At 47.4% G+C, this 20,801-nt stretch overlaps 3 protein-coding genes across 3 annotated transcripts in view; all 3 read left to right on the top strand.

Moving 5' to 3' along the window:
* Positions 1 to 768: 768 nt before the first annotated feature.
* On the top strand, positions 769 to 7,351 carry LOC307202310 (uncharacterized protein). The gene is made up of 3 exons (XM_079952194.1): positions 769 to 1,173; positions 4,564 to 4,690; positions 5,292 to 7,351. Exons 2-3 carry the CDS (start codon positions 4,657 to 4,659, stop codon positions 5,882 to 5,884), a joined length of 627 nt encoding a protein of 208 aa, XP_079808320.1. The 5' UTR covers positions 769 to 1,173; positions 4,564 to 4,656; the 3' UTR covers positions 5,885 to 7,351.
* Positions 7,352 to 9,180: 1,829 nt separating this feature from the next.
* On the top strand, positions 9,181 to 20,520 carry LOC307202140 (uncharacterized protein). The gene is made up of 6 exons (XM_079951855.1): positions 9,181 to 9,258; positions 14,536 to 14,948; positions 15,101 to 15,182; positions 15,388 to 15,470; positions 17,337 to 17,463; positions 18,436 to 20,520. The coding sequence occupies exons 2-6, from the start codon at positions 14,553 to 14,555 to the stop codon at positions 19,914 to 19,916; spliced, it is 2,169 nt and encodes a 722-aa protein (XP_079807981.1). The 5' UTR covers positions 9,181 to 9,258; positions 14,536 to 14,552; the 3' UTR covers positions 19,917 to 20,520.
* The window catches only part of LOC307202139 (uncharacterized protein), a 49,155-nt gene continuing 41,196 nt past the window's right edge, over positions 12,843 to 20,801 (top strand). Inside the window, exon 1 of the mRNA XM_079951851.1 lies at positions 12,843 to 13,429. The gene's annotated coding sequence lies outside the window, so the exon portion shown is untranslated. The remainder of the gene's footprint in view (positions 13,430 to 20,801) is intronic.

Raw genomic sequence — 20,801 nt, 5'->3', positions numbered from 1 at the left:
ACTGACCTCCACAAATTCCTGAAGTGTAGATGTGCGATGAGTGAATGAAAACAGAATAGACGGGTGGGGGGGGTGGAAGCTTTATTTCCACATATTCCATATTTTAAAAGCCCAGAAGACTTCCTGTGCTTTTTGGGGTTTCCATTGCATGAAATCAATTTTAGGGAGTGCTGCCAAATATGGGATTTTCACTGGAAACCCCCACAATATGACGACAGAGTGAAAGGGACTATGCTGGGCCTTGAGAGGATTCCTAGGACCTGTTTGAGGACCAATTACTCATGGGGGGGGGGCTACAAAACGAATACAAGGACTTGGAAAGGACTTGTTCCGTGCAGGTGTTACTGGTTAAAGTGATGTTTCACCAAGAAGGTGTTTTTCATCGGGATAACGGAGCTCAGTGAAAGCATCCTCTGTAAATAGGTAGGTACCTCTGGATGCTTCGTTTGCATTTAACGGAGTCCCGTGATACAGTCCCACTCCGGATTAACCTGTTGGGCTGCTCTTCGGCTTCCATGGAAATCTCCGGCCATGCTTCCCCGGTACAATACAGGAATAGTGTAGAATAACTTCCATACCAGAGTACCTTAAGCCATTGTGCTCAAAAGCGCGTGCCTGGGGCTATTGCCGGGGCTCGTCGGGAGGGTGAGTGGCGGGTGCGCGCGCGAGGGGCTGGGAAAGGAGCCGGGGGAGGGCTGGGCTGCCTGCCTTCGTCCTCCTCTCCTCGCGATCCTCTGGACTAAGAGGAGGAGGAGGATGGGCGCGGGTGCAGGCGCGCTCTGGGTATGCTCGCAAATCGTGGAGAATTCTCCTATTCTGCGATGGGCTTTCCTGCTTTCTGCAGAGCCTTCAACCCCCCCCCCCCCGCTGCTCCTCCTGTTTCTGTTTCCAAGGGAGGGAGAAGCTCAGCACGTCTGCCAAGAGCCCCCCCCCCCCATTAAACCCTCTCTGGGGGTGCGCAATGCACACGGCTCCTGCCGGGCTCCTGTTTGGAAAGGGAGAGAGGCGTGAGCTGGGTGCAATCGGCTTGCCAAGGGTTAAACGGAACAGAGCTGGGTTCCTAGAGAGGACAGGCAATAAAAGAGCGGGGGGGGGGGAATCAGGTCCTCCAGAACCAAAGCTCCCCCCTGCGTCCCTTCCTGCCAAAGGAGAGAGGCTGCATTCTGGGATGCGGTGAGTCTCGTCTCTTCGGTCTTAGGGCGCGCTGGGGAAAAGGGGGGGTCCCGGGGCTGCATGAGAGGATGCAGGGGGGTCCTGCTCAGCTCGTACATGGGGGCGACCCCCAAGTGAGGGAGCAAAGGGAGCTGCCCCCTTCCTCTCTGCAAAGCCACGTAGGTGGTAGTTCGTGGGTGGTCTGCAATTGTGTCCTCTTTTGGACTCTCCCTTTCGGGAGAAAAAAAAAGAGGAATGCCAATAAACCCCATTCAGACTGAGGAACGAGTCCCATTTATTAACAGAGATTGTAGCCGTACAAAGCAATTGGACCTAAAATAAAAACGAAACCCTGGCTTACGCAGTAAATGCACAGAGCGCGTTGAAAGGGGGGGCAGAGAAAAGAACGTGCTTCTTCCTGCAGTGCAGAGAGAAAACTCCGGAACTCCCTCCCGCAGGAGGCAAGGAAGACCGGCAGCCTTTAACGGGTGAATGAGGCCAAAGCACAGAGGAGGAGAGGGTGATGCGTGGATCCTGGCCACGTTGGAGGAGTAAGACGGTTTAAGCATTTAACACCAATCCTGGCCTGACTTCACCGGCTGCCAATTACTTTCCAGGCCCAATTCAAAGTTTCATCTTCCCATGAAGGACGGTGCTGTATACATATTTAACTTGTTTCCCATCTTCTGGTAAGTGCAGGTGCTGAGAGGGGCACTTGCGCTTCAGTCCTGCTGGGGGGCTTCCCATTGATGCCCCTGTGAGAACGGGAGAGGGGGAGAGACTCCAGAGGAGGCCCCACTGGCCTGATCCTGCAGGGCTCTTCTCCTGAAACAGGAATTAAATCTGGTGCTGAGCTCCTCCAGATGCAACAGACTCCTCAGTTGTCTTTCACTTGGAAGTAAAACTCCCCGCCCCCGCCCCATATGAATCAGACAAGGTTGCTATTCAGACTCCTGGCTGATAAACCTGCTCCAATTCAGGCATGCAAGCCTTCAGACAGGGGTCAGCAAACTTTTTCAGCAGAGGGCTGGTCCACAGTCCCTCAGACCTTGTGGGGGACCAGACTATATTTTTTTGGGGGGGGATGAATAAATTCCTATGCCCCACAAATAACCCAGAGATGCATTTTAAATAAAGGGACATATTCTACTCATGTAAAAGCACAATGATTTCTGGAATGTCTGCAGGCCAGATTTAGAAGGTGATTGGGCCAGATTTGGGCCCTGGCCTTAGTTTGCCTACCCTGCCGTCAGAGGATCTTTGGAGACTGAAGAGGAAGCCCTGTGGAAAAGCACTGCAGGTCTTCCCATCCGAGGCAGCAGAGGCCTTGGTGAAGAGGAAGCAAATCTGTGCTGTGGGAGGGGGTGAAAAAGACACCCCCCCCCAGTGCTTAGAGTTGCTGGGAGACCCTCTCCCCACAGCCTATGCACCTGTCCTAGTTCCCTGGCAAGAAGGAAGGATTGTTAAACTCTCTCTCTCTCTCTCTCTCTCTCTCTCTCTCTCTGTGTGTGTGTGTGTGTGTGTGTCCTAGCAAATCTCAGAATCCTTAACAAACAACTGTTCCCACTATCACGTGGACGAAGCCGTGGCTCTTTAAAATGTTCTGGACAGGGCGGACAGGACCTGGGTGCATGTGCTGCCTTTTTTTGTTTGTTTTTAGAATAACTTTTTACAGAATTAAATAAACAAGGATCATAGGAGTGGTAAATGATACAAAGAAATAGATGGAGTCTTCTCATGTCCTTTGTATATCAGAAAAATATCACAACAATTTTTCAGGAACATCTACATTGTGTGGTTCATTTTTAGTGCTCAGTGTATGCGGTAGGTTTTTGGTTCATGAATTGGTTTAAAGAGAAAAAGGGGGAGCAGGATAGAGCAGAGTAAACAGAACAGCCAACACTGCAGAGCCAAGTCAGCAGCCCTTGTGGTTGTGCAATAGTTATTTTTCCTCTTATGTCACCTATGAAACCATAGTATTGGTCTGTTGGTCTGTTGATGACTGTGGGAGTCAGCTTCAAAGTGAACAAAGTAATTCATGTGTGAATTTAAATTTAGATCAACCAGATTGAGCCAAATGCTGATGGTGTGTGTGTTCTGGGGGTTTCTTTTCTTCAACAGTCCCCCCCCCCCCCAGCTTTCCTCAGGTTCTTTTGTTGGGAAGTGAAGACCTCCTTGAACTGGGCCCGGAAATGAAGGGACAACCAATGCAGCTGTTTTGAAACAGGAATTAAATTTGTTCTCAAGGGTCGTTGTGGGGATTCAGTGAGGAGGGGTAGACCCATGGATGCCACCTTGAGATCCCTGGAGAAAAGGGGGGGGGGTAGAAATGCCATAAGTAAAGAGAGGGAAGCCAGCCCATAATCTGGCTGTTGCATTTTGCACCACTTTCTAAGTCAAATTCAAGGGTAGCTCCACATAGAGGGCATTGCAATAATCCCATAGGACTAGCTGCAAGCAGATATGGCTGTGTGAGGGTTAAACAATGTCACATTATTATTGCTATTGTTATTGTTATTTACCTGCCTTCACCCTAAGTTCCCAGGACAGATGACATAAAAACACAACATTAAAAACATCTTTTAAAAACTAACAATCACAAAAGAAGGTGAGTCCTACTTACTTTTGATAGCTGTCTTTTGAGCCTACCCACATGAACTCTGGCCCCTCCCACTTGGCCCTACAGCTGGGGAGGGGGGTTGGGATCAGGATCTGGCCCTCAGAACAAATAAAAAGTGGCTCACCTCAGGGGTATGGATTGAGAGCGCTGGAGATTCTCAGTGCTAGAAAATGAGACAAACGTGCCCTGAAGTTGGGTTGGCAGGAGAGCAGCTCTTGAAGACCCAGGAGGAGGAACCCAGCTGTAGCCAAGAGCCACTGTCTAAAGCGCTTACACATGGAGGGTGACGCAGGCTTGTTTTCTCTTGCTTTCAGTGGGAGGATCCGAACTAATGGCTTCAAGTTCTTGGTTGCAAGAAGGGAGAGTTTGAATCTTGGAGATTGTTTCGATGCTAAGAGCTGATTGACAGTGGAAGGGACTCCCTCAGAATGTGGTGGACGTTCCTTCATTGGTGGTTCTTAAGCAGAGGCTGGATGGCCATCTGCCACAGATGAGACTCCTATATTGCAGGGACTTGGGCCAGATGACACTCAGGGCCCCTTCCTACTCTACAATTCTATGACTCTTTAAATCAGTCATTGGATTTTTATTTCTATGTTTATTGTTGAAGACTAAAATAGGCTTCATTAAAATACACAGTAAAAGAATTCCATTAAGATGTTAAGCATCCATAATTAAAATGTCCAGCAAAACAACCCATTAAAGGGACACAGCAATTAATAGGTAGAAAAGAAAAGAACAATGTGTTTTCAGTAATATTATCTAAGAGGACCTTTCCCATTTTCTTTCAGGGTAAAGTGTGCTTTGAAGCTGTAGCTGTGCGTTTCATGAATTAGGAGTGAGCGTTGCTGGATTCTGACCAGAGAGCTCTGCATAAGGACGTCATGGAGGAGAATCATGGGATCATAGACTCTCTTGGTAAGGCTCCCTGTGGGATCATAATATACGTATTGAAATTCCATAATACTGTATCTCTATGTGACAAATGTCCCAGATTTGGATGGCGCTCAACAGCGCCACCTAGAGCACCTAGGATTCTAACACCCCTAAAGCTCACCTTGAATCAAGTGGTATTGACTGTTTGGTCTGTGAAGATTCTTCCTCCAGTTATGCCTTTGTAAACTATGGTCTGAAGTTCCCAGGCCTGGTCTGAAGTTCCCAGGCCTGGTCTGAAGTTCCCAGGCCTTTTTAAATGTAGTCTTCAGAGTTGTTAGGGAAGTGGATGTAGATTGTGTCAGGTTTTGTGTTTTTGTTTCTGCTTCTGTCTGTTTTTGGTTGACCAAGGAGGTGACTGACCAAGGTGGAGCAGATACTATGATTGCCCCAAACAATATTCATCCCAGAAAAGAGCCAGGTTTTTTTGGATCTCATGTTCCCATAAATATGTCTGTGAAGGTAGTAAGTGCTCACATTTAACTCCCCTTAGTTCATCCTCTATCACAAGTGGTCTTTAGCATTGTTCAATAATTGGTGGTCCATTTCTTCCTGAGGCGCTAATCTGCTTCTGTCTTTGTTTCAGGTGGTGATGAATTAGAAGAACAAGGGAGACCACAACAAAATCCACACATTGGAGAAGCCATATCAATTCATACAGGGGATAAACCATATCAGTGCCTTGAATGTGGCAAGAGCTTCAGTGAGAGAGCCCATCTCAGGGCCCATCAAAGAATTCATACAGAGGATAAACCATATAAGTGCCTGGAATGTGGCAAGAGCTTTAGACAGAGCATCCATCTCACTTCCCACCAAAGAATTCATACAGGGGAGAAACCATATCTGTGCTTGGAATGTGGGAAGAGCTTCCGTCACAGTGCCAACCTCACTTCCCACCAAAGAATTCACACAGGGGAGAAACCCTATCAATGCTTGGAATGTGGAAAGAACTTCAGTCAGAGGGCCAGTCTCATTTCCCATCAAATAATTCATACAGGGGATAAACCATATCAGTGCCTCGAATGTGGCAAAAACTTCAGTTGGAAAAAAAGTCTCACATATCATCAAAGAATTCATAGAGGGGAAAAACCATATCAGTGCTTGGAATGTGGAAAGAGCTTCAGATGGAGCGCCCATCTCACTTCCCATCAAAGAATTCATACAGGGGAGAAACCATAGAAGCATAAAATTGTAGAGTTGAAAGGGGCACTGAGGGGCATCTAGCTGAACCCTGTGCAGTGCAGGAATCTTAGCTGAAGCATCCATGACAGATGACTATCCAACCTCTGCTTAAAACCTCCAGTGAAGCAAAGTCCCACCATCTTCTGATGGATTCCATCCCACGGTTGAACAGCTCGTACCACCAGAAAGTTCTGCCTGATGTTTGAATTTCCTTTCTTTCTCTGTGCCTCTTGAATACAGTGGGAAGGAGGTGCCAGAGCACCTCTCAGAGAAGGCAGGGGTGGCAGAACATTGGGAGACAAACTAGAGCTCTGCATAGGCCATTCTGAAGCATTCAAAGCTATTCATAAAGACATTCTTACAGTATCCCTAGAAGGTGGAGCAGCAGCGTTTCTCCAGTATTGCAGGAAGTTGAGAGAAGGGATGGAGAGTGGAGATGGGTTCGAATCATAGACTCTGTTCTCTGCAAGTTGCACACACAAAATCCACTTTGAATTGCGTTGCTTATTGACATCTGTATTGGACACACACACACAGCCGGCACTGGCTGAACCAGTTTTAGGGTTTCATAATTATTGCTTTCTTAAATTGTGATTTCAAAGTGGGGGTGTTTTGGAAGGGGCATTGAGCTACGTATGCTGCCTTGAGCTGGAAAGGTGGCTGTGACTTTGCTCTAAGTCTGGAGCAGAGGAAAGGGAGTTGCCATGAAGAATGGGCAGGCAGACCCCTCCCAGGTCCCAAGTCTGTAGCCCTGAATATCCTGGGTGTGTCCAGGTTCTTTTTTGCTTGGTTTTTAGGAAGGGCTTTTCTTGAGTCCATTCTTGGCCACACACACACACACACACACACACACACACACACACTTCAAAAACAGGGATGTGGGCTGGAGACACATTTCTTATATTTTTATGGTTCTTTAGCTGCATTGCAGTTATACCTATTCCACTTCTCCTGCAAGTTGCTCAAAGAGGTATTCATGGGTCTCCTTTTACCAGTGTTGATCTCAAGCCTTGGGTGTCATGGACCAGTCCTGTGGAACCCCCTGCCACTAAAGATTCAGGGGGCGCCTTCTGTGCCAGCTTTTAAACACCTGCAGGCCATTAAGAGAACATCCCTCACAAGAGTCTATTGATGCTTGTGTTTTAGATATTTCCTTTTGCTTTTAACCTGTTGTTAAGTTTTAATGATGTTTTTGTTTGGTTTTATGTTTTTATATTGCTGTAAACCACTGGCATATTTTTCTGATGCAGCTGTCCACAAATATTAACATACAAACAAGCAATCCTGTGAGGTACTTTAGGCTGAGAGACAGGGACTTTCTGCTCCAAGGTCGCACACTGAGCTTTGTGGCTGAGTGGTGACACACTCTCCCCCCCCCCAGCTCCCTCTCTGCTTAATATGACCCATAATCACAACATCTTTAAAGTAAATGCATCAGTACAAATGATGGTTTATGCCGCAAAACTAACAGTCGCAAGGATACCTTTTTGCAATGGCCACGGTTGCATTTGAATGCAAGACCAAACTAGAGCACAGTCTTCAAAACAACCACATGAAATCAAAATTAAATGTTTCAGAAGTTCCTGCAAGGATGGAGCATTGCTCCAAAGACAGAGGCGAGGGGGCCAGGTTCTGAACCTGAACTAAGACACCCAGCTTCGAAACCGCAGTGAAACAACCGTCACAGAAATCCTATCCTGCTTAGAGATGGGCATTCCAGTTCTTTAGCTCAAGAAATCTGAGGCTGGGGAACCTGGAGAGCCATTGAGGGTTTGTCCTCCATACATTTAAAGCCCCTTTCTTCCCCTCCCCCCACACCCCATACTTGAATTTACTTTGAAGTTGTTGACGTAAAAAAAATGCTCCATTGCTGCAACATCAGTTTTGGGGTTTTCTATATAAGTACTTAGGTATCAGGACATAATACATACATTTTAAGGTGTCATGTTAGTGTTAGGGATTGTTTGTGTTAAAGGGGGAAAGAAACAACAAAACTTGTGAGCCCCAGTGAGAGGGGTTTCCCAGCTTCCATAGGTCTGGCTCTATGGGTCCCAAATCGGTCATGTTCAAACAAGGGACCGCAGCCAAGAAAAACAGCGGCAGCCACGCCAAATCGTCTATTTTGTTGCCACAAAGTTTCTAACTTTAAGCAAAGCAAAGAAGAACCAAGATCAAAGGTTACCTCCGTTTTTTAAAAATACCCAGAGTTTCCCAGCATGCATCTGCAAAAGCATCATGAAAGCCGTCAGAAGGAAGGTGTGGTGACAAACGGGAGCCCCGACACCCCCCTGTCCCTCAAGGCAGAGATTAGACATGTTTCACCTAGCAGAGAAAGTATTTACACTTCCTTTCGTTATTTTGTATCGCTTGGCACACCCAGGTTTGCTGCACCTCGTGAATCTCCACCCTGAGGTGGGTTTTCCTGCACTTGAAAGTCTGCCGGGCTCCCGTCTAGCCCTTAGTAAGGTGTGATCCTGGGGCCACGCTCCCAGGATTGGGGCCTACCTGCCCAATTCATCTCATGACTCAGCCCCCCTCTGCCTCTGCCTTGCAACCAAGTAAAAACATTTATTCGGCTCTTTCTAATGAGTTTCTGTGTTTCTTCCATTCAAAATACAGAGGAGAAAGGCTGGCGCTTCGGCGCGCGTCCCTTGGGGACCTCCTGCCCTTGGAGGGCGAGCGAGGTGGTCCTTGGCGGCTCTTTGCAGACTTTGACAGAGGCGATTCAGCCTTTTCTTCGGCCTGCCTCCCATTCTCCCCTAGAGGGGCTGCTGATTCGCAAGTGGGATTAAGGTTCAAAGGTCTGCTCTGCAGGCTGTGATTGGTCAGGTAAAGAAAAGGGGGTCTTTCCCTCCTGCTCCCCAAAGGGGACGCGCTTGGGCCTGGGCAAGTCTTCTTCTGTGCCGGCTGGGCAGCCTTTTCGCCTCGGCGTTTGCCCGCGGCCGGTCAGGCTGATCCGACCAGGCGGGCGGAGGAGCCCCTCTCCGCTTGGCCCGTAACATTACATTTCCAGGACCAGAATGCCCATATATGGATCGAGGGGGCGACCACACCGGGAATCCTGGGTCCAGTTCTGGTCCCCTCGCCTCGGAGCTGAGATAGTCTTGGAAAAGCGGGTAGACTATGAAGAAAGGCTGCAGCGGTTGCCTCTTTCTAGCTTAGAGGAAAGCCAAGGGAGACGCACCTTGAGCTGGGGGGGGGGGGCGTCGCCCTGCCAAGGTGAAAGGGAACAGAGATGCCTTCCTAGAGAGGCCAGGGGAGGGGGGGGGAGTCCTTTCTCCGAAGCTCCTTCCTGCAAAGGGAAGTGGGGGCTTTCCTCTCTCTGCTCTCTTCTCTGCACGAGCTGCCTTGGTGGCGCCTTCTGGAGTCCGGTGAGTCTCCTTTCTCTGACAGCGCAGGGTGCATTGGGGGAAGGCAGGGCGTCCCGAGGCGGCATGCGCGGGGTGGGGGGCGAGGTGCATGCAGGGACCCCCAAGTCAGGCAGCTGAAATCCCCGCCCTTTGCCTGCGCAGGAGATCTGCAACTTCATTTGGATCCATTCGCTGCTTGACACTTTGGGGAGGGGGCTTTGGCGAGGGGGGATCTTGTACAGTATTGGTATAGTATTAATTTTCTATACCGCTTAATATATTACAGTATAAATATAAACGGTGAACAGGAAATGGCAGCAACAACAATGTAAACAAATACACATTTGCATATAAAAATGTTACATTGATACAAAGTTTCTCTCTCTCTGGAGATACATCAGTAATGCAAATAAACTCAATTCAGATTAATGAATAAGTCCCATTTATTAACAGGGGCTGTAGCCCAACAGAAACATTTGGACTTAAAATAAACGCAAGAAACAAAAAGGAAAACCTGACCTATATATTTAGTGAATAAAGTCCATTGGAAGATGAAGGGCAGAGAAAAGAAAGCACTTCTTGGTGCGATGTGGAGTTAAACCTTTGGAACTCCCTGCCAAAGGAGGTGAGGCTGGGACCAGGGCAGGGAGGGGGAGGAAGAGGGGCTCTGCTTGGCTTCTTGTCTCCCCAGAGATGCTGCTGAATCCCAGTTGCTGGAAGGAAGCGCAGGGGGAGAGAGGGGCTCTTGCGCCCCATCCAGCTGGGGGGCTTCCCATTGAGGCCCCAGTGGGAACAGGGGTGGGGAGACTCCAGAGGGGCCCAGTGGCCTGATCCTGCATGGCTCCCCTCCTGCTCTGATGCTGAGCTCCTCCAGATGCAAGTCCTCTGTTGCCCTTCAGTTAGAAGTAAAGCTTTCCCAGTTCCCTGGATTCTTTGGAGGAAGCCATGGCTCTTTAAAGTGGTCTGATCCTGCTTTGAAGATGCTCTGCTTCCTTGAGGCTCCATGTGTATCTTGAGGCTTAATTTTCCACCCTCAGGCTTGAGGCTTTATGTTGTTGTTATTCTGGTTGTTATCCTTATTACTCTTATTACTGATACCCTTGATGGAATGCTCTCCCCAGGGAGGCCCACCTGGCGCCTTTGTTACAAATCTTCAGGCAACATTTGCCTGATCCACATCAAATGGCCTTTTAGATGTGTCTGTGGGAAGGGGGGTTATTGGTCTGGTTTGTTTTTGTTTTGCTTTTGTTTTGCATTTTATGTTTTCATTCTGTTTCTTTATGTTGTGAACTACCCTGTGATCTTCAGATGAAGGGTGGAATACAAATTAAATAAATAATAATGATGATGATGGCAATACATTTATTACCCAGAGCAGGTTAAAAGCATTTTAACATTCCATATTAAAAGGAGCTAGAACGAAGGACAGCCATAGGGAGGTAGGTCCTGAAAAGGCAAAAGTCGGAGGCCTTGGACAAGAGGGGAAGGGGCCAGGTGCCCCTCTGTGGGGAGGGAATGCCCCAACCGAAGTACTGGCCCCAGGATAGCCGCTCTAGGACCACCCCAAACTGCCCCCTTCTGCCAACCTTAACCCCCAAGAGGGTCTGTGGGGAAGGAGGCGGTTGTTCCGATATTGGGAGGCCTAAGTGGATCCCTCCTGTGAGCCCCTTGAATTGGGCCCAGAAATGAATGGACATCTGTGGCAGCTGTTTTAAGACAGGAATTAGATATGTTCTCAAGGGTTTGGGGAATTCAGTGAGGAGGGAGAAACACATGGATGCCACCTGGAGCTCCTTGGAGAAAAGGGGGAGATAGAAATACCGTGAATCAAGAGAGGGAACCCAACCCATGATCTGGCTGCTGCATTTTGGAATGGTTTCTGAGTTGTCTTCAAGGGCATTGCAATGATCCCATCCGATCCAGAGCATGGAATACCATGGTCAAGTACTCTCTGTCCCAAATGGACTGTGTCAGGGACTGGACATCAGAGGAGGAATAGTGGTGACCGTCCTCCCCCTTCTCCTGAACCTTTCCTAGAAGAGGAGGATAGTATAGATGTACAACAGTGGTTTGCAGAAGGTCATGACTCTAAGACAGAAGAGGGACAAAGCTGGTAGATAATGGGAGAAGGGGGGGGGGGAGCAGCAGAGCCGGAGCAGCTGGCTGACATGTTATCATTAGAAAGCATTCCAGACCCCCCTTCCCCCAGGACCCAGAGAGCAGTGAAAGTGGGAGAGCAGAAAGCGAATAGGCAAGGGGCCTTATGCAGCCACTGTAAAAGGGTGGAGCTGCTGACGACTGAGAGGAAAGTGGGGGAGGGAGGAGATTACGCAGAGCAACGCCATTATCCAAGAAACGGCATCTTGCATCTCTCTCTGTGAGCATTGAATAAAAGACTTTGGTAAGAGCTTCTTGTTTTTCCATTACTGGCAGCCTGCTGTGAGGGAGGGGGATCAGATTCCCTGAAGCCTGACAGACCAACTGGCAAACTACCTGAGCTGGAAATGGGCACTCCTAGTCACTGAGGCCACCTGAGCCTCAAATGACCATGAAATGAGATTTGTCCGGCATGACTTGTTCTTCAGAAACCCATGCTAGGTGTTAGTAGTCTCAGCATCCTTTTCTAACTCCTCACAGACCAACTGTTGAATTGTCTGTTCTAGGACCTTCCCTGGTATGTCAAGCTCACCAGTTGGTACATATCTGGGTCTTATTCCCCTCCCCCCCTTGAGAACGCTGGTCTGCAGGAGGTCACCTGTTCTCCAAGATTTCTCACAGATCATAGACAGAAACTCTGAAGTTACATCAGCAAGCTCCTTTGCTACCCTGGGATGCAGCTCCTCAGGTCCTGAAGATCTGAATTCATTTAAAATAGCTAGGAGTTCCCTTACTCAGAGGTGTAGCAAGGCCATGTGGTACCCGGGTGCGGAATTTTGTTGTCTCACACACACACCCCAAGTTGGGAGTCACGGACTTCTTGCAGTCCATGGGACTTCTTGCTTTTCCTTAGAATGTCCCTATTTTCATTGGAGAAATGTTGTTGGGTATGGAGTTATTTGACGCCCGAGCCGTCTGAAGGCAATCAGATGGCACAAGGAAGTATTTTTTAATGTTTAATGTTTTATTTTGATTTTATATATGTTGGAAGCAACCCAGAGCGGTTGGGACAACTCAGTAAGATGTATAGGTTATAAACAGTAAAATTTATCGGAGAAATTTTGGAGAGTATGAGTCACTGGTCTGATGAACCTTTCCCCCTGCAAGCTGCTCCTCTTTCTGTTTCCAGTGGAAGGAGCAGCTTGGCACGTCAGCCAAGAGGGTCCCCACCCGCCGCCCAAGATAACTTCTCGGACTGCGCAACGCACGCGGCTTCTGCTGGGCTCCTGCTCTGGAGGCGAAAACGCAGAGAGGGAGAGAAGGGTGAGATAGGTGCGCACGGCTTGCCAAGGGTTAAAAGGAGCTGCATTCCTAGAGAGGACAGGATATAAAAGTGTCGCGGGGGGGGGACGTCCTCCCTTCCCCCTCCCTTCCTGCAAGACGGGGAGGGGGCTGTCGTCTCCTTTGCAAATGCTGCCTCGTGGGGCGCCTTCTGCGCGCTGGTGAGTCTCCTCTCTCTTCCCCCGGAGGGGGCGTTGGGGAGAAGAGGGGTTCCCTGCCCACCCCCACCCACCCCCAAATCAGGGAGCCCAGGGTCCTCCCCCTCCATCTCTGCAAAGCCAGGGCGGGGGCTCGTTCCCAGGAGGTGTGCAGCTACAGACCCATGGATGCCCCCTTGAGCTCACTGGAGAAATAAAGGGGCGTATAACTATGCCATGACTCAAGAGAGGGATCCCAGCCCATAATGTGGCCGCGGGATGGTGGGCCCGTTTCCAGCTCGTCTTCCAGGGCTTCTCCACAGAGACGGCATTGCAAGGATCCCATCCGTGGAGAAGCAGAGCCGGGGAGCTGAGCCCTCCCCCGCGGGAGGGCGCCGTGTTCAGCTGATCCACCTGGGCAACCCCTCCCTCCACGGAGCCGACTTTCTTTCCTCTACCTGCTCCTTAAATCAAGCGCAGCTTGGCCTGGACGTTGGCAGCAGCAGTGCTGGTTTATTGGGGGGCTTCCCGAAATGGATTAACTGGATGGATTCTAGGCACTGACCTGATTAAAAGATCATAGCCGAGTTTCTGACGCAGGAACAGAATTTTGGAAGGTAGCTGAATGTAGAAAGTGCGTTTTTCCTGAACTGTTTGGTCCCTGAATGTGCTGCTTGTAAATACACATGGTTTTAGTCCACTCATAGGTTGCTTTATATAAGGAATAGAGGTCTAGAAATTCAAGTTATTGTTATAGGCCCAGGGTCTTTTGCCTTGCCATCCCCACTACTGACTCCCTGGATTCATTGAAAAAATCTGGTGACCATAGTGTAGGGTGGTATACAGATATAATAAATAATAATAACAATGGAAATATTTCTAAATGAAATGAATAAAAAAAAAGAAAAACTGGTGAAAGATTGGAACAAGGAGATCACAAATGTGTGGTATGGACCCTCCTCCGTATATAGAAATAGTCTACCAGACATCAGATGCCACAAATAAATGTTCCTTTGTTTTAAATTACATTATTAAATTATGCTTAAATAAGGGAAAATATATTTTCATCAGAAACCCAGGATATATGCACATATGCACTCAGTATATTAATAAAACAATGCTGTTGTGGTGGTTATAATATTTGTACCGCACCAATCTGACTGAGTTGCCCCAACCCAGCACAATATTATAAACACAATAAAACAGCAGCCATTGAAAACTTCCCGATACAGGGCTGCCTTCAGATCTCTTCTAAAAGTTGTGCAGTTCTTTATCTCCTTGACATCTGCTGGGAAGGAGGTTCCCCAGGCAGGGTGCCACTCCCAAGAAGGCCTGCTTCCCTGGGCATTTTGGGGCATCTCAGCCTCGCACCTGTGCAAGCAGAGTTACCTTTGCAGCAGAGTCCAAAAACAAAACAAAACTCCACAACCAGGTCAAGCACAGGCAATCTGGATCCCATCCTGACTGAAAGCAAGGTCAGAAAATAATGCAACCCCAATTCCACTGGGGGTTCACGCTAAGTACAACACAGCAAGATGGGGGAAGTAATATCAGGAACATGGAGCCAGAAAGCTGTGCTATTTCCATATAAACTCATACATTATGGCCTTCCAGACCACAAACTAGCCTTAGTCGTTGTCATCAGAGGAGTTTCAAGGACTGCATACTCATGAGTAGACCCCTTGCTCCTGAGCTGTAGAAGTTGTCTTTTGATCTCTTGCAGGCCTCCTGAGAGCACAGATGGATGAGCAAGACCCAGCTGGCCCTGAAGCAGGAAGAGGCCATGCCATGGAAACTGGAAGCCGTGGGGGATTCTGGGAAAACTCAGTGCAGTTGGGTGAGGTGGACACTCTTCGCTCAGATGTGCAGAGCCAGCAGTTGAGACAGTTCTGCTACCAGGAGGCCAAAGGACCCCGAAAGGTTTGCAGCTGGTTCTACCACCTTGACCGTCAGTGGCTGAAGCCAGAAAGGCACACGAAAGCTGAGATGCTGGACCTGGTGATCTTGGAGCAGTTCCTGGCTGTCCTTCCAGCAGAGATGGAGAGCTGGGTGAGGGAATGCGGAGCAGAGACCAGTTCCCAGGCAGTGGCCCTGGCCGAAGGTTTCCTCCTGAGTCAGGCAGAGGAGAGGAAGCAGGTGAGAGACACTTTCCTCTGGATGCTCCCAAGGGGCTCCAAACAGGAGGGAGAAGATCCTAAAATACGGTACTAATTGCTCATCCTTTTTAGGAAGCATCCAAGGCAGGACCCATAAAATATTTGCCTCTACCATTTTTGTTGCTCTTTCAGGAAAAGGATCTGGCTGCAGAAATGGGCTCCAATTACTCTGAGGCAGAGAGGACTCCATTGGACACCAGAGAGAGGCCCCTGGGTAAGGAGGAAAGGAGTTTCTTCCCCGTTTGGTCTTTCTGTTGCTTTTGAAAGTAATCTCTGAGTTCTTTCAATTTGGGGGAGGAAAACATTTGGGCCCAAGGGCCCAGAAGAGCACAACAAAACTATGAAATTTGTATGACCACCGAAATGTACATTTCAGAGAAGCATGCACTGCTGGCTTCCAACTAACCTTTGTCTCTCAGGTGAAAGAAGAATGCCGGCAAGACCTCCTCACCCGTCTTTTCCTGGTGGTGGAGAGGAAGCAGCAGCTGTAGAAGCAGATCAGGTAGGAGGGAGGAGCCTTGTGGGGAAAGAGGCTCAGGAGTGGGGCAGCCAGGGTTTCTCTGGGAATGAAGAAATCCCTCCTCTCTCCCTCTTTGCTTTCGTCAAAGCTGTTCCAAACAAAGGCTGAAAGTGTGATTCAGTAAAGTCTATCTGCTGAAAATAAGGAATAGCCAACTCACCTTAACTAGCCTTCTGTATGTCCGTCATGTTATTTATCAGCATTTGCAGTTATATTAATAAATTTATGATTGAGTGCTCTGCTGGGCTTCTAAGCAGTTGACCTAATACAATGCAGCATCCCAAAAAATGAAGCAGGCGCAGCAGATTCATCCAGTATTATTTGCTGAAGGCCAATGAGCAGAACAGTTCATGAATCCAACTCTCTGTCGGGGATCATGCTGAGATAGGCTGGACTGAGGACGAATGGTGGGACCCCTCTCCTTCCTCCTGAATCTTCCCAGGAGCAGTGGGACAACATACCTGTATTTTTCGCTCTATAAGACACACCAGACCACAAGACGCACCTCGTTTTTGGAGGAGGAAAACAAGAAAAAAAATATTCTGAATCTCAGAAGCCAGAACAACAAGAGGGATCGCTGCACAGCGAAAGCAGCAATGCCTCTTGCTGTTCTGGCTTCTGGGATAGCTGCGCAGCCTGCATTCGCTCCATAAGACGCACACACATTTGCCCTTACTTTTTAGGAGGCAAAAAGTGAGTCATAGAGCAAAAAGTACGGTAGATTTGGAAAAGTGGTTTGCAGAGGGACATAGTTCAGAAGGCAGAAATTGGGAAATACTGGATGGGGAACAGCTAGGAGAAGAAGCACTTGGAGAGAGAAAGTTAACAGACTCACTGTCACTGGAAAGTGTTCATCTACTCAGCCGAAGGTCAAGAAGAGCAGATAAAGTGGCAGCACAGGGAGCACAGTTGTTGGGAGATCAGGTTAGAAGATGTGGTGGTGACGTGGGTGACTAGGGCGGAAGTGGGCGGAACCCTTAATTGGGAGCACCTTCATTCCTAGGAAATGGATTCTTTGTTCTAACTGGTAGGAAGTCTCCGTTCCATGTATTCTGCTTATCTGCTGCCAAAGGGGGGAGTAAGCCGATTTCCTGAAGCCAGACACTCTTCAGGACTGGCATAGTTCTTAAGAATCCAGTTGCAGTAAAAAAACAAAAACAAAAAACTTAAGACTAAGAACTAAACAATTAGACATACTAGGTACAGATCACCCCACCAGAAATAGAGAGAGAGAGAAAGTGAAAATCAGGATTCCTCTGGCCTCTGTTTATAGGCAGCATGGCCTTGGGATAGAAAAATAACAGGGCCAGCTTCAACCAGCTGTACTCAGCTTCTCTGAAGGAATAACCCAAACCTTCTGCTTGTTTCCAGGCAGAATGGAAAAATTGCTGACCAGCTAGTCACTTGCCACTTGCAGCGTGTAGTAGCTTCTAGCTCATGAGACCCAAACAAGTTTCCAGAACCTTCTTGAATCAATAGAATAGGAAAGATCTTTGCATATTAGACAAATACTTTCTATAGCAAAAATTGCAAGCCATGTCAGTAATACCACCTCACTCTTACCTATCCACAAGCCTTATATTCTACCCCAGATCCTTTTTGGCTGGTCCAAGATTTCAGACTTGTCTACCAGTTTATGGTCCAAAAACATCAGTGGGGCCAACCCTCAGAGCGCCACCCCTGCAGGGACCAAGTGGTACAGCGTAGTGGACCTTTGCTCAGCATTTTTGAGTCTTCTCACTGCAATTAACACAACACAGCAATGAACAGGCAGGAAACCACACCGCAAAGTGTAGTAGATAATCTTTAGACTGCCTTAGAGGAGGACCCTTGTCTTTTTCCTTTCAGGGTCCTCTGTGCTTTGAAGATGTAGCTGTGCATTTCACGGAGGAGGAGTGGGCGTTGTTGGATCCTCACCAGAGAGCTTTGCATAAGGAAGTCATGGAGGAGAATCGTGGGATCATGGCTTCCCTCGGTAAGGCTCCCAGTTGGATGATAATATCTGCTTTGAAATTCCATAGCTATAATAATAATAATAATAATAATAATAATAATAATTTATTTATACCCCGCCCTCCCCAGCCAAGGCCGGGCTCAGAGTGGCTTACAAGCAATAATAAAAACAAGATGAATGATTACAACTTAAAAACAAAAATAAAATACAACATTAAAATAATGGAACATTAAAATATTAAAATATAGCCTCATCGCAGCGGAGAAGGAAAAGAAAAAAGAAAGAGAGGGAAGGAGGGAATCAAATTGGCTCCAAGCCAAAGGCCAGGCAGAACAACTCTGTCTTACAGGCCCTGCGGAAAGAAATCAGATCCTGCAGGGCCCTGGTCTTATGAGGCAGAGCGTTCAACCAGGCCAGAGCCAGAGTTGAAAAGGAAATGATATATGGATGGAGCTCAATAGAACCACCTACAGCACCTGGGATTCTAACAGGGCACAGGTCACCTTAAATGGAGGGGTATGGATTGTTTCATCTTTGAAAATTCCTCCTCCAGTTATTTTTAAAACCATGATCAGGCTGCTCTGAATTGCCCAGGCCTTCATAAATGTAGTTTTCAGAGTTCTTAGGGAGGTGAAAGTAGATTTTGTCAGGATTTGTATGTTTGTTTTTGCTTCTGTCTGTTTTTGGTTGACCAAAGAGACTATGGACCTTGGAAATGGAGCAACAAACAGGTGACTGACAATAGAGATGCAGATAATTCCATGACTGGGCCAAAAAAAAATCCATTCAAGAAAAGAGCCAGGCGTTCCACATCTCAGGTTCCCACAAATCCGTCCATGAATACCAGTCAGCAAAGGCAGTGAACCCTGTAGCAAGACCTCATGCCTAACCCTCCTCCCTTCTTCCACTATCACAAGAGTTAATTTTCATTGTCCAATCATTTGGGGCTCCATTTATTTCTGAGGTTCTAATCCATTTCTCTCCCCATTGCAGGTGAGGTTGAATTGGCAATGAGGAACAAGGGAGACCATGACAAAATCCACACAGTAGAGAAACCATATGAATATTTGGAGTGTGCAGAGAGCTCCATCTCCCTTTCCACTTCCTATCAAATAAATCCTATTGGGATGAAATCATATCAGTGTTTGGAATGTAGAAAGTGTTTCACCCGGAAGGAAAGTCTCACTGCCCATCAGAGAATTCATACACTGGAGAAACCATTTCACTGTCAGGAGTGTGGAAAAAGCTTCAGATGGAAGTCAAATCTCACTTCCCATCAAAGAATTCATATGGGGGAGAAACCATTTCAGTGTTTGGATTGTAGAAAGAGCTTTACCCACAAGAAAATTCTCATTTCCCATCTAAGAGTACATACAGGGGAGAAACCCTATCAGTGTTTGGAATGTGGAAATAGCTTTAGTCACAGCGCCTCTCTCAGTTTACACCGAAGAATTCATACAGGGCAGAAGCCATATCAGTGCTTAAAATGTGGAAAGAGATTCGGTCGGAGCTCCACACTCGCCAACCATCAAATAACTCATACAGGGGAGAAACCCTATCAGTGCTTGAAATGTGGAAAGAGCTTCACCCAGAAGGAAAGTCTCACTGCCCATCAGAGAATTCATACACTGGAGAAACCATTTCAATGTAAAGAGTGTGGAAGGTACTTCAGTTGGAAGGCAAGTCTCACTGCTCATGAAAGAATTCATACAGGGGAGAAACCATATCAATGTTTGGAATGTGGAAAGAACTTCAGTCATAGCTCCCATCTTGCTTCCCATCAAAGAATTCATACAGGGGAGAAACCATATCAGTGCTTGGAATGTGGAAAGAGCTTCAGTCAGAGCTCCCAACTCACTTCCCATCAAAAAATCCATGCAGCGGAGAAACCATATCAGTGCTTGGAATGTGGAAAGAGCTTCAGTCGAAAGGACAATCTCACTTCCCATCAAAGAATCCATACAGGGGAGAAATTGTATCAGTGCCTGGAATGTGGAAAGAGCTTCAGTCACAGCAACCATCTCACTTCCCATCAAAGAATTCATACAGGGGAGAAACCCTATCAATGTCTTGAATGTGGAAAGAGCTTCAGAAAAAGCGTTCATCTCACTTTCCATCAAAGAATTCATACAGGACAGAAACCATATCAGTGCATGGAATGTGGAAAGAGCTTCAGTAGAAAGGACCATCTCACTTGCCATCAAAAAATTCATACAAGGGAGAACCCATATCAATGCTTGGAATGTGGAAAGAGCTTCATTAGAAAGGACCATCTCATTTTCCATGAAAGAATTCATACAGGGCAAAAATCCTATCAGTGCTTGGATTGTGGAAAGAGCTTCAGTAGAAAGGACCATCTCACTTCCCATCAAAGAATCCATATGGGGAGAAACCATAACAGTGCTTCGAATGTGGAAAGAGCTTCAGATGGGCAAGCTCACTTTCCATCCAAGAACTCACAGCAGGGAGAATAGTTGAATTGTAGAATCATAGTGTTGGAAGGGACTTTGAGGGTACATTCACATGTATGTGGGTGCAGAAGGACACACACACATGCCAATCCCAGACACTACTGACAGCGATCCAGCCAGACCTTCCCCCTCCGGGGGTGGACTTGTGAGTGCCTTCAGTACTGTATGGGGGGGGGGGAGCCTGTGCCCTGTGGGTGGGTGTGTCAGCTTGCATTTTTTAGTGCAGAAAGTATTGATCTGATGTGTAGAGATCTCTCCTTTTCTTTCCTATTCTACTTAATTTTAGATGGTTCTGGAAGCTTCTAGAGGGTTCATGATGTTTGAGTTATACCTTCTGAGAAGCTGAGTACAGCTGGTTTAAACCATTTCTCTTATCTCTTTCTGTCAAGGTCATGCTGACTAAAAAAGGAAGGCCAGAAGGAGCCTGAGTTTCACTTTCTCTTTCTCTCCCTTCTGGTGTGGTCTTCTGTATATTGTGTTAAAGTATAGTCTTCTTGTTTTATTGAAGTTTAAGTTAAGTGTGCTGTAACTGGATTTCTGAATGTATTGGATTTGTGACCATTATGCTAATTTGCCTTCAGTAGCAGTAAAGCTCTGTTGAATGAAATATTAATTGCCTCTGGTCAATTTTTTTTGGAATTTTGCAACATTTAAGTTTTTACTCTGCTACCTATACATTGAAATCTACTCTGGATCACTAATGTTTAGCATTTCAATGACAGGTTGTAGCTGCACTACCTCCTTGCAAGAAGCGTTGGACCAGGCAGAGGGAATCCAGAGGGACTCCTGCTCACCTGAGCCCAAGGCTGCCCCGTGTGTGTGGAGGGTGTTGCAGAGGAGCCTTTGATCCAGGGCATCCTTCAGGAAGAGCAGGAAGTCCAGTACCTG

This window comes from Podarcis cretensis, assembly GCF_951804945.1.
Source record: "Podarcis cretensis genome assembly, chromosome: 13".
NCBI lineage: Eukaryota > Metazoa > Chordata > Lepidosauria > Squamata > Lacertidae > Podarcis > Podarcis cretensis.
This window is presented reverse-complemented; position numbering and strand designations above follow the sequence as displayed.